The sequence below is a fragment of the Helianthus annuus genome, chromosome 1 (genome assembly GCF_002127325.2).
Source record: "Helianthus annuus cultivar XRQ/B chromosome 1, HanXRQr2.0-SUNRISE, whole genome shotgun sequence".
Taxonomy (NCBI): Eukaryota; Viridiplantae; Streptophyta; class Magnoliopsida; order Asterales; family Asteraceae; genus Helianthus; species Helianthus annuus.
The window spans coordinates 130187494-130201653 of record NC_035433.2 but is presented as its reverse complement, the minus strand read 5'-3'; the positions used below and the strand labels follow the sequence as shown (position 1 = coordinate 130201653).

Here is a 14160-nt window from a genome sequence, read left to right as displayed (position 1 = left end):
ACTAAAATGACAAATTTAAACAAACCTTAAGGACTAAAATGACAATTTACTCATAGATAAATACTACATAATAACATACTTTACAACTTAAAGTATTAATCATTAACCAATTTATAAAGAGAAAAATGCCCGGATAGTCCCTGTGGTTTCACTTTTTTTCACCTATAGTCCCTATCTTTCTAAAACTACTTGAATAGTCCCCAAGGTTTTCCGTTTTGTTCTCGGATAGTCCCTGGGTCTAACTTCAGTTTGTTTTCTCTGTTAAGTGGGTGTTAAGAGGGTGTGAAATGACAAAAATACCCTTTTCTTAAAAGGCCAAACCACAGGGACTATCCGAGCATTTTTCTTTTTTCTCCTCTCCCCCTCTTCTTCTAATCCAGCGACATCTCTGTCCAATCCATTTTGACTAGATCTAAATTAACCTAATCTCTCAAATCACAATCAAACCTCAATATCCACAACAACTCGTCAACAAACCACAAATACAATACGATTTAACTTCTAATTCTCCAGTAACTAACCTTCTGATTCAATTTTCGCCAAAACCTTTCGAATCAAACCGCAACAACAAACTGAACATAATCAGTTCGCAAACAAATCACATCCGATTCAGTTTTTCAACAAAACATTTCGAATCAAACAACAAAATAGTGATTTTTTAGGTTAAAAATCAGCATAAATCGTTGCCAAATCGTGGAGAATCTGAGCTAGCAGGAAGCTCGTCGTCGTCTTCGTTATTCATGGCCCGGAATGATGACATCGTTAACTCTTGCGGATTTTCATTCCGTAGCAGTGGTGGGTCATCAAATGCGACTATCGACTTCTGCACACCGATCCACTCGGTTCACAGTTTTACGTTCTTCGGGCTCGGGCAGGAGACTGAAACCAGTCCTGTTGTAAGCGTATCGGACCAGGAGACGAGAGAATCGAAAGAGCAGAAGTCGGTTGAGGTGAAAAGGGGAGGCGGGTCTCGAACTCAAACCTAACCAACCACCACCATCATCGCTTGTCACCGCCGATCGCCGCCGCGTATGGTGGCCGGCACCTCCTTCCTCTCTGATCGAGCCGCCACCCGACACCATCCCTACGCCGTCGACACCCTTTCTCCAACTCTGTTCTCTCTCCCTGCAGCTCCGATATCTCTTTGTCTCACGTGTCTTGTCACCGGAACATAATTCAGGTCCGCCGCCGCTCACGGCGGAGCTCCCATCGGCTCGCCGATCGAACCCGAGAAGAGAGAGGGTGGAGAGTTGTCGGTTGCCGTGGGGGGGGGGGTGTTTGTTGTCGCCCGATCTTGAACGAGAAGGAGAAGAAGGGGTGTTGTGGTCTGTTGTCTTATGGAACTAGGGTTTTCATATGTAGAAGTGAGGGAGATGGGTGGTGGGGTTTTATAAATGAAGAAGATGCCCGGATAGTCCCTATGGTTTGGCCTTTTAAGGAAAGGGTATTTTTGTCACTTCACATCATTTTAACAGAGAAAACAAACTGAAGTTAGACCCAGGGACTATCCGAGAACAAAACGGAAAACCTTGGGGACTATTCAAGTAGTTTTAGAAAGATAGAGACTATAGGTGAAAAAAGGTGAAACCACATGGACTATCCGGGCATTTTTCTTATTTATAAACCTTTAACCCGTTACAAATTATTACATATTACTTGCGTTTTAAATCGACAATAGGAGTATAGACCCTCAATGTATAAAGTGTAAACACAAAAATGAATGTACACACTTATTTTTCGTTTATTATTATTCCGTTTCCTCGTTTAATGGCGGGAACAAACCCCATTTCACTCCCAAATCACTAAATTACACGACACCCAAAGCAAAAATGTACAGGTCTGCGGCCAAATCCGTCGTCTTTTCCGGCCACCGGTGGCGTTCCATCGGTCTTTTCACTCGTTACCCTCTTCCCCGACGTCGTTTCATCTCATACCCACCATTATTGTAACCCTCTTTTTGTAACTGTTGTTTATACTGTTTCTAGTTTCGTATATGAAATTTGCATTTAGTTAGCCTTTGTGATATTGGAATTATGCGTTTTGATAGATTAATTTGGGGATAATAATATTATTTTAGCTTGTTTTTAGTTGTTTCTGAAGACAGATACTAAAAATTAAACAGGGTTAGTTGTTGTTCATACATACATATATATATTTTTTTCTAATAAAGAGTTAAAGTTTATTTAATTTAGTTTAACCTTTTTTTTACTAGTTGCCATATGCTTTAGGCTGAATTCCATTGATGTTTCATAGTTTATTAGCTGATATTTTAGGCTGAGCATTTTCATTTTATAACATTTTAGGATGGAAACTTTCGGTCTGCAACGTTTTATGGTTCAACTTATATATATAGTGTAGCCGATGTAGTACACATTGGCAAAACAATTTTTTGGAGTTTAAGAAATGTTATTGTCTTATTGAAAGTGTGAACTTTGCAATGGTGGTTTTTAAAGTATAAATCATAGTTTTGAACAATCTTTAAAGTATATGACAATTGCGGTACAATTTTCCAAATCTAAAATAAAAGATCTTCAATCCAAACGATAACTGCTTGTGATTATTCTCGTCTTGGTTCAAAAAGTTGTTGTCTTTGCGGTTTATGTGTTTATGATGATTCACAATTGGAACCGCCTTACAGTCGTACGTTTGACATTCGTGTTTTGTATATTTAGAGGTACCGGGGTTCCGAAGCAGATTTATTGCTTCAGCGATAGAAAGACTTTGACAACGAACATCAAAGCGACCAAAAAATCCAAGGAATCAAGAAATGTCAACGAGAAAGACTTTGCTCATGTTATATGGTGGAAGGAGGTATTTATTTATTTTCTATCAAGTTTACATTTTTTTTTTCAAGTTGCGTCATAGCTATGTTGTCGAAAGCGCAAAAAGCGCGCGCCTAGGCGCCCGGGCGCAGCGAGACGCACCTACAGCGCCTGGTGGTAGCCTAGGCGCAAAAATGGGCTTTTTTTGAAAAAAACGGTTCTGAGGCGCAAAAAGCGCGCGCCTAGGCGCAAAAAACGTGGTTGAGGCGCAGGAAGAAAAGGTAAAACAGAACAAATGACCATATTAAAAACGAAACCGAGTGCGTGCAAAAACTGGATCACGCGGGCCCGGGTCTGCATTCGTGTCCGCAGGCACGCACGAGTTCAACCAAATTCGTGTCCGCAGGCTCGCCTGCGCCTTGCGTCTTTGACAACATAGCGTCATAGAATGGCTGTTTATGTTCAGGGACTGTTTTTCTTTTCTATAGATTTATCGGTATTAGTTATATTTTTGTCTTGTTTGTTTTTTCAGCAAATGCAGATGTGTAGAAAGACGTCTTCAATGCAATTAATAAAGAGACTCACTTACTCTAATTTGCTTGGTTTGGATGATAACTTGAAGAATGGAAGGTATGCATATGCAAGTATTTGCTTCACATTAGTTCATCATTCTAAACATCTCTTCATCCTTTTTTTTTTTTTTTTTTTTTTTTTTTTTTTGTGAAGTATGAAAGAAGGAACACTCAACTGTGAGATACTAAAGTTCAAGTCAAAGTTTCCACGGGAAGTTTTGCTATGCAGGGTATGTTATACATTTTCGTTCTCTTTCTAGCTCATTACGCTAAACGAAAGCACGATATAATATTCATCAATAACGATTTTATTCATTGGATTTGGTAATCAATATTAATTAATGAAGACTTCTAATCTATTTAGGTTGGGGAATTTTATGAAGCTGTAGGATTTGATGCTTGTATACTTGTGGAGCATGCTGGTTTGAATCCTTTTAGTGGTCTGCGTACAGATGGCGTTCCAAAAGCCGGTTGCCCTATTATGGTATTAAAACTTTTCAATACTATGTTTTTTTTTTTTTTTTTTTTTTTTTTTTTTTTTTTTTCAGGTTGTTGTAATTCTACTTTAAATCGCTATTGAGAAATCTGAAATGAATACCTATCACTTCTTCTTTCTTTATGCAGAATCTACGCCAAACTTTGGATGATTTGACAAGTAACGGATTTTCAGTAGTAAGTGCTTTGAGTTATGATGTTGCTGGCATATTTTTACTGATTAATTTTCCTTTGAGCTTGAAGGCATAGTTATTATTTTAAGCTTATGTGTTTATAGTGCATTGTGGAGGAAATTCAGGGCCCAACCCAAGCTCGTTCCCGTAAAAGTCGGTTTATATCCGGGTATATTTTCACCTTAGTCTTGCTACCTGCCTCTAGTGTGTTGTTAACCGCCTTTGCGTTTTGACTTTTTTATTTTATTTTTCACTATATATGTGTGCATTCGTCGCTTATAAGTAATATTAGCAATAAAACAAAAATTCACATCCACCATATGTTAATATATACAGGCATGCACATCCAGGAAGTCCTTACGTTTTTGGACTTGTTGAAGATGATCGTGACCTTGAATTTCCTGAACCAATGCCAGTTGTTGGTATGCGAAAATTATCTTCACTTGATTCATTATCTTATTCTCTCGTAGGGGACTTTGTGTCACTAATTTGTTTGAATTTTCATATATCTATAATAGGAGGCTTTTTTTTTTTTTTTTTTTTTTTTTTTTTCATTTAGGGCTTTCTCGTTCTGCAAAGGGGTATTGCATAGTTTCAGTGTTGGAGACTATGAAAACGTACTCTTTAGAGGATGGTTTAACTGAAGAGGCTGCCGTTACAAAGCTTCGTACTTGTCATTACCATCATTTATTTCTACATAAATCATTGAAGAACAATTCTTCAGGTAATCAATAATTTTTACCTCGTTTGGTTAATGGGCTGGATATCAACATAATTTGAGATATGCTGTTCTTTATAAATAAAATAATTACATCTTTTTTTAATTGGTTTTACCATAACTATCTTTCTAAATTTATTTTCATGTGTTTAAATTTTGAACATTATCAATTATCTCTACACATTACTACATTTTTAATAGGAACGACTCGCTGGACAGAGTTCGGTGAAGGTGGGTTATTGTGGGGAGAGTGTAATGGCAGATGCTTCGAATGGATTGAAGGGAATATTGTCGATGAGATGCTTTTTAAGGTTTTGTGTTTTTAATTCTTCTTTCTATATGTACACGGGTATCTCATAGCGTTACTAATGTTACTTAACTACAGTAGGTTCCACACCTTTTGAATGTCAAGTGTGCTTATTTTTTATTTTTTGAACTTTGTCACGTTTGGCTTTCGAATGAAAATTTTGTCGTTTAAACAATTCCAGAACTACTGCAGTAGAACAAAATCGTTTTGAAAAGAGTAAATTACAAAAATCGTCCTTTATGTATGTCACTTATTGCAAACTGTGTCCTTTATCTTCAATAATTACAGAAAACGTACTCGATGTTTGCAAAGCCTTGCAAGTTATGTCCTTTAGCCCTAACTCAGTTAACTTTTTGTGGTTAAATCTGACCAAATGAACCCCACATGAGGGTATTTTGGTCATTTTACTCTCATGTGAGGTCCATTTGTTCAGATTTAACCACAAAAATACCGTCATGTAGGGTCCATTTGGTCAGATTTAACCACAAAAATTAACTGAGTTAGGGCTAAAGGACATAACTTGCAAGGCTTTGCAAACATCGAGTACATTTTCTGTAATTATTGAAGGTAAGGGACACAATTTGCAATAAGTGACATACATAAAGAACGATTTTTGTAATTTACTCTTTTGAACAAGTGAAAAATTTAAATATTTTGAATTTGGGAAATATTGGGTTTGACATCCAATGTTCTAAGGGAATATTATCTTACTATTGATGCTACAAATTTTAGGTAAAAGAGCTTTACGGTCTTGACGATGCTGTCACATTTAGGAATGTGACCGTTGCTTCAGAAAACAAACCTCATCCATTGCACCTTGGGACCGCCTCACAAATTGGTTAGTTATCATATTTTTAGGCTTATAGTTTTCTGTATCTGGACCTGGTAATACTTTATTAACTCCTACCAAATACTAGGTGTCATACCGACCGAAGGCGTACCTCTTTTACTAAAAGTTTTGCTTCCCTCTAATTGCACCGGATTACCTGCTATGTAAGTAGCTAGTTTTGTTATTTTTAAACTGTATAGACAAGTTACTTGTGCATTTCATTTTAGCATTTCGGTTGTTAATTATAATCCCAAAAGGTAGTATATAAAAAGCTGAGAGCCTGTAGGAACTAGGAAGTAGGGGAAGGTTCAAATGAAAACCACTAGTTATTGTGAAAACTAGAAAACTAACTAAAACCCACTAAAAAGGAGGGAGGGAAGACTTTTAATGAAGGAGGGGTAAAATTGGAACAAAAAATATATAACTTTTCAAACATTTCCCATTTCTCCATACGTTATCATTTTAAAACAAAAATGGCACCATAAGATCACAAATTTTCTTATCTTTCATTCAAGTATATTCGAGCATATTTTTTATGACATAAAAAAAGATTTATGGTGTCGTCTTGTTTTCAATACTATTATTATAGTAGTGCACATGTGCAATATAACATGTACTACAATGTGCATTACATGCTTAAAATTAGTTTTTTGATTCTAGTTTAGCTTTTAGGGTTAGTTTTTTTGGAGGTTTAGGATTAGGATTAGGTTTTTGGGTGTGGGGGGGGAGGGGGGTTTAGGTTTTTGGGGGGTGGGGGGGTTAGGTTTTTTTCGGGTTTATGTTTAGGGTTTAGTTTTAGGTTTTCGGGAGGGTGGGGGGTGGGGGGGTTTAGGTTTTTTTTGGGGGGGGGGAGGGGGTTAGGCTTTTGGTGGGAGGGTGAATTTAGGTTTTTTTGGGGGGGGGGGGGGTTTAGGTTTTTGGGGGGTGTCGGTGGGGGGTGGGTTAAGTGGTTTAGGCTTTCCGTATTAGTGCACATGTGCAGTACAACCAAAAAATTCTTTTTTTTTTTTTTTTTTTTTTTTGAAATTTTTTTTCCATATATAAAAAGTAGCGATTTTTCTAAAAAAAATTGTAAAAAAAAAAAAATTGTATGTTTTTTAGGTTTTTTTAGCCTTTTTTAGTTAGTTTTCGAGTTTTCACAATAAAAGTGGTTTTCATTTGAACCATCCCCCTAGGAAGTATTCTCTCATATATTTTGCTTTGATCTTCATTAAAAAATATCTCTTTTATTTAGTACTGAAATTCTTATATTTGTAACAGCTACATTAGAGATCTACTTTTGAACCCTCCTGCTTATGCAACTGCAACTACCATTCAAGGTAACTGCCAAATTATAATTCATTAGTTTGTAAAAGTGTAGTTAATTTGGGATCGTGAACATTCTGGCGTTATTTGACTTTGCTTGTTTATGTCACAATTTAACTGACCAAAAACACATGAAATTGTTTCTCTATATGCTTTTTTTGTTGGAAATTTTCTGTCAAAATATGATTCATTCTTTTTAAAAAGGGGAATTGGCCTGTAATAATCTCATCTAGACCTTATTGGCCTTTAATAATCCCACCTCAGAATATTCCCCCCACTAGTACCACATTTCACCTATTTTTCCTACAATGGTCCCCCGTTAAAAAAACTTAACGGAGTTAAGTTTTTTTTCCAAATTACAAACAGATTTTTTAGGGCTTTGATCAGAACGATGACACGAGTCCATTGATGTAAAACTTAGTTCAAAATGGTGCTCCAAGTGACTTGATTTTAGTTAATTGGAAATTTAAACACCCGAATTGAAGTGCCGTTTTCATCGTTTGGAGGACCGTTTCGAGGCAAGTTTTACATCAATGGACTCGTATGATCGTTCTAATCAAAAGCCCTAAAAAATCTGTTTGTAATTTGGAAAAAAAGCTTAACTCCGTTAAGTTTTTTTAACGGGGGACCATTGTAGGAAAAATAGGTGAAAGGTGGGACTGGTGGGGGGAATATTCTGAGGTGGGATTATTAATGGCCAGTAAGGTCTACGTGGGATTATTACAGGCCAATTTCCCTTTTAAAAATAGTATTTAGTTTGTCATTGTCTTCACATCTGTAGCGGTGTTCTATTCTTTTTTGTTATTAACTTGCATTTAATTTTCATTCTTTTATGCATAATCTGAATTAGTATATTTTCTAAGATCTAAACTAACTGTTTTCACTTTTTAAAAATGTTCCAGCAATATGCAAACTTATGGGCTATATATCGTGCTCAATTCCTGATTTTACCTGCATCGCACCATCAAAGGTAATGTAGTTCGTTTCTCAGTCGCAGATCTAATTAGAGGCATGGAAATCCAATTTATTATGTGCCTAATAATTTTTTTTTTTTTTTTTCTAACTTGTGTGATTTGTTTCTATCCAATTTTGTTTTGTTGAATGTTTGATGTTTGTCATGCATATCTATTTACGGATCGTTAATCTTGCAGCTAGTGAAGCTACTTGAGTTAAGGGAGGCTAATCATGTTGAGTTCTGCAAGATCAAAAGCGTGCTTGATGAAATTCTGCAGCTCCATAGAAACTCCGAGCTTAATGAGATATTGAAATTATTGGTGTATCCTACATGGGTAGCAACCAGGTTGAAAATCGACCTTGAGTTACTGGTAAGCGGTTGAAATTTCATGACATATAAATAGGTTGTTAGTTTGTTACTAACTAAATATAGATATCATTTTGTCAAAGACTTGTCATATGCTTGGTTTAAAAAGCGTATAGCGATCTGATGCGTCTTGATCCCAAAAGCTGATGCGTGATGCGCGAAGCGCACACATCACGTATGCGAGGTGTTCTTTATCAAAAAATACTAAAAAATTATTTATAGCTAATATTTTAACTTGTTAACCTTTAAACACTAAATTCTAAGATACTTTCATCATTTATAGTCAGATTTGTTCAATCGATAGTCTAACTTGTTCAAATACTGGTCAACTGTATGAGGCACCGCATCGGACCACATCATGTGATGCACACATCATGGAATCACATCACGCAATGCGATCTCATCACTGCATCAGGTGATGTGCGCATTATGCGCTCCTGATGCGCGCATTTTAAAACCAAGGTCATATGCATCCTGTCGTCAATCTTAATTGACACATATGATTTGTCTCTTTGTCATTGTTATTGTTTGTTTCCAGGTGAATAAATGTGAATCTATCTCTCGTACAATTGGTGGTCTTATATCTTTAAGTGGTGAAACCGATCAAAATTTGAGCACGTACGCGAACGTACCAAGTGAGTTTTTTGAGGTTATGGAGTCTTCATGGAAGAATCGTGTTAAGAAGATCCATTTAAAAGAAGTTTACAAAGAAGTGGATGAGGCAGCCGAAGCCTTATCTTTAGCTGTAAGTATTATTATTATTTCCCCCGAGTTTTTAGCTAATCTATCCTGTTCTTCATTTGACTTTCCTTGATAAAGTTTGTTGACCTATACAATATCCCCTGCCAAAACAAAGGCAATGGTTGTTAATATGTGCGTTAACATGTGTTCTATTTTCTAGGTTACGGAAGATTTTGTTCCTATAATTTGCAGAATAAAAGCTGTCACGGCCCCGCTTGGAGGACCTAAAGGGGAAATCTTGTATGCTCGGGAACACAAAGCTATTTGGTTCAAGGGAAAGCGTTTTGCACCAGTAGCCACTTGGGCTAATACACCTGGCGAAAAACAAATTAAACAACTAAAGCCCTCTGTAGATTCAAAGGGTAGAAAAGTTGGAGAGGAATGGTTTACCACAACGAAAGTGGAAGATGCACTCACAAGGTAGTTAGAGGCAGTGGCGGAGCTTGACCAAAAGTTTCGAGGGGGCGTAAAGTGATGGGACCCAATTTTTGTTCCTATCGTTATGTTTCCGGTTGGATTGGCTATTCGATTCAAATCGGGTCAAATAATAATAGTTCCAAATAAAACAAAGTGTATATTTACCAAACTACCCATCATTTATATACAAAGTTTATAAATATTTAGGATATACAATTTAGGAAAAATAATCGGGGGGGGGGGGTCCTATATAATTTTAAAATTTTCGGAGGAAAAATCGGAACTTATACACTTCTAACCGAAATATTGGGGTGGGCGGGTGCACCCCCTGGCACCCACTATCCTTCGCCTCTGGTTAGAGGAGCGAGCTAAAGGCGCAAAAAAGCGCGTGCTTGAGACAAGAAAATCGCACACACATATGTGTGTATATATATATATATATATAGTGCACAACTGCACACTCAATACATAACCCATTTTAAGTAGTGGACCACGAGAACCACATAAACATCTTTGACCCACTCGACCCGTTTATTTTTTTAGTTGAATCTTTTAGCTTAGTACAGTTGCTAACTTAGATTTTTGGACATTGTGTTAGGTACCATGAAGCTGGTGCAAAGGCAAAGTCTATGGTGTTAGAGTTGTTGAGGGGACTGTCTACCGAGTTGCAAGCTGAAATTAACGTTCTTGTATTTGCCTCCATGTTGCTTGTTATTGCAAAGGCATTGTTTGCTCATGTGAGGTATTCTAAATCTGAAAAAAAATGTTGACCATTGTATCTTATTTTTGGTACTTCATGTTAAGTTGTTTGCATATAATGGTGGTAGGACTTAGGGCCCCACACAAGGGGTTTAGAAATGCAGAATTGCATCTAGGTATTATGTAAATATTTTGTTTAAATAATAAAATAATTCTATAAACAGGGGATTAGGAGAGTTTGATTATTATGTTTAGTAACATTATTAAATTAAACATATCGACTGGCATTCGGAAGGTTGGTTTACCTCTCGAAAAAGTAGAGCTTTATATAGGAGATCTCTCTAATGTAGTTAATTGTTATATATGATTTAAACAGTGAAGGCAAAAGAAGAAAATGGGTGTTCCCCACTCTCGTTCAGTCCCAACGTTCCGAGGTACAATTTATTCCACCTTCTAGTGCGTATTTATGGTCACTCTTTTCTTCGCATACATTATTACATGCACACACATGCATCTGTTCGTGTGTGCTACATTATATTTACGCCTGTTTGTTTAAAGAGTTAGATGCCATTTTAGTCCCTGTGGTTTGGGTCATTTTGCCAGTTTAGTCCAAAGGTTTCATTTTTCCCCTGTGGGTCCAAAAAGGTTTCACTGTTGCCATTTTAGTCCACTAGGTTAACTTTATCCATTTTTTCTGTTAACGAGAAGGGTATTTCGGTCAGTTTATATGGCCAAATTGTTCTTCTAGTTAACAGAATTACATATAAAATGACCGAATTGCCCTTCGCGTTAACAGAAAAAATGTATGAAGTTAACCCAGTGGACTAAAATGGCAACGGTGAAACCTTTTTGGACCCACAGGTGAAAAATGAAACCTTTGGACTAAACTGGCAAAATGGCCCAAACCACAGGGACTAAAATGGCATTTAACTCTTGTTTAAGAAAGAAGCTAGTAAAGAGATGTTTAAAGTCTGTCTATACCACAATTGTATGCAGGAAAAAGAACAAATGGACAGAAATCGTGAGATGAAGATTGCTGGTTTGTCACCATATTGGTTTGATACAGCTGAAGGAAGTGCAGTGTTGAATAATATTGATATGAAATCAATGTTTCTTCTGACTGGACCAAATGGGGGTGGAAAATCAAGTTTGCTTCGTTCAATTTCAGCCGCTGCACTTCTTGGAGTATGTGGATTTATGGTACCCGCTAAGTCCGCATTGATTCCACATTTTGACTCGATTATGCTACACGTAAAATCTTATGACAGTCCTGCAGATGGGAAAAGCTCGTTTCAGGTGCGTTACTAATGTCTGTCTTCTCTTTGTCCTCAATGTTGGTTTTTAACTTTTATAGTTGGTGCCATAAGAATTTATTTAGAGGTGGCAATCTTGACATATATGCTTATGAATGGGTCTATCGGGACAATGGTTTTATCTAAAAAAGATTAGCTTAAAAGTTCAAAGGAAACGGGTCAAACACGCCAAAAGTCACCCAAAAGTTCTTATGCGTGTTATTTTTCAGATTGAAATGTCAGAGATGCGTTCTATAATTAGTCGAGCCACTTCACAGAGCCTAGTCCTCGTGGATGAAATATGCAGAGGTACAGAAACAGCAAAAGGGACATGTATTGCTGGTAGCATTATCGAAACTCTCGATTCAATCGGATGTTTGGGCGTTGTATCAACGCATTTGCATGATATTTTCAATCTACCACTAACTACAAAACATACCGTTTACAAAGCAATGGGAAGTGATTTAGTGAACGGAAAAGCTAAACCAACGTGGAAGTTGATTGATGGAATATGCAGAGAGAGTCTTGCTTTTGAAACAGCTCAAAAAGAAGGTGTTCCCGATGCAATAATACAAAGAGCGGAACAGCTGTACAATTCAGTGTACAAAATAGACTCGAATAAGGGATTTAATGAAGTCTGCAATAAACCAGCGAGCGTTCAAGAAGTGAGTATTTCCTCTGGTAATGAAATATCAAACCAAACGGAGAAATTTTGGAAGGACGTTGAAAATGCTGTCTGCATAACGTGCCATAAAAAGCTAAATGAATCCTCAAAGACTAAAACTAAAGTGAAATGTGTTTTAGTACGTCCTAAGGAACAACCCCCTCCATCAACAATTGGTACTTCGAGCGTTTATGTGATCTTGAGACCTGACAAAAAGCTTTATGTGGGAGAGGTATGTATCTATTCTCATGAATTTAATTATACTATTTTGTTAAGAACCCATGGTACTGGTTAGAGGTGTACATTTTGTTTTTTTTTTTTGGCAAAACCGGTTCGGGTTGTAAACAGAATCGGTTTGGTCAACTTTGGTCAAACCATATTGAGTCGGATTTGGTTCGGGTCATAAATAGGTTATGGAGGAAAACGAACCTATACAAATCGGTTTGGATTGGGTTGGGTTGGGTTGGGTTGGGTTGAAGTTGGTTAAACCGGTTTTCAAACTGGTTCGAGTCCAAATTGGTTTGAGTAACGAGAGTAGGAACCGATATACAAACTGGCGGTATGGGTCAGTCGGAATCGGTTTGGGTCAAGGCAGTTTCAGGTGTGGTATTGGGCCGGGTTATGAACCGGTTCGGAATCCCTGTGTCAAGTGCTTGGTAGAGGTGGCAAAATGGGTCTGTTTCAAACAAGTATTCTTTTTTGTATGGTTATTATTATTTTTTTTATAAATATCTAGTGTGCTAAATATAATTACACATTTACATAGACTGTATTATTTCAGTAATAATCTAAATTTTTATAAGTGATATGGGAGCTTCAATCCTTTAATACACTCTTGATGACTTGATATTTGTTTATGTTTGAACCAATTTTTATTTATTTTTTTTTTTTGTATTTTACACGTTAGAGTTAAAACATAACCCAAGTCAACCCATGCGTAAGTAAATGGGCCAATTTGTCACCTCTAGTACTTCGGATAAGGTATGCATCCCATGTGGCGTTGACTATATCCTCGAATTGTTGGACCACAAATAGCGGGGAATGCATACCTAACCGTACTCAGGATTGAAGAGGGGAAAATTTATGTACTTATTAGTTATTATCAAATAATCTAAAGTAAAACTTATATATTTTGGCAATGGAGAGAAATGAGATAAACAATGTAACAAATATATATATTGGCACACGAACATAATTGATTTTTATATTTTTAATTCCCTACTGCAACAAACCCATAATATATTGTGATTAACTGAAACAAGATTTGCAATTCATTTCATTGATCTTTCTTATATTTGATCATACATTTCAGACGGACAATCTCCAGGGTCGGATTTGTGCCCATCGGTCAAAGAATGGGATGCAAAATGCTTCATTTCTGTATTTTCTAGTTTCCGGGAAGAGCATGGCTTGCCAGCTGGAAACTCTGTTGATTAACCAACTCCCGAATCATGGTTTTAAACTCACGAATGTAGCTGATGGTCAACATCGGAATTTTGGTACTTCTGATATCCCTTTAGAAAGCTTAAATTTACATAGATGATTAATCAAATCTTGTCACGAGTATCTTGTAGTTTCCAACACTCGTGTTTAGGGTTCTGTTGGTTCAACAATTTTGGCTCGGGTAGTTGGGTAGTTGATCGAGTTCATGAATGATGAACATTTGTGCTTTAGTTATTGTTAACCGGTGGGTTTCCATTTGGTGGTCCTTGTAATTACATGATGTATTCATGAATGCACCATCTGTTTATTTTCATTGAAGCATGATTTTGGTTATGAGCTTGTTATTCATTGATGAGATTAATAAACACACACACACACACACACACACACACACACACAGAGCTCCCACATTCTGATTTCTC

General features: G+C 36.8%; 1 protein-coding gene across 1 annotated transcript; it reads left to right on the top strand.

Moving 5' to 3' along the window:
* The first annotated feature begins 1729 nt into the window (after positions 1-1729).
* LOC110878043 (DNA mismatch repair protein MSH1, mitochondrial) lies at positions 1730-14074 on the top strand. Its single transcript, XM_022126306.2, has 22 exons — positions 1730-1945; positions 2673-2811; positions 3295-3392; positions 3489-3564; positions 3699-3818; positions 3959-4006; positions 4107-4171; positions 4339-4424; positions 4562-4726; positions 4922-5031; positions 5760-5865; positions 5945-6020; positions 7117-7175; positions 8064-8131; positions 8313-8486; positions 9021-9227; positions 9384-9643; positions 10239-10382; positions 10716-10773; positions 11336-11635; positions 11862-12527; positions 13608-14074. The coding sequence occupies exons 1-22, from the start codon at positions 1830-1832 to the stop codon at positions 13836-13838; spliced, it is 3372 nt and encodes a 1123-aa protein (XP_021981998.1). The 5' UTR covers positions 1730-1829; the 3' UTR covers positions 13839-14074.
* The last annotated feature ends 86 nt before the right edge of the window (positions 14075-14160 follow it).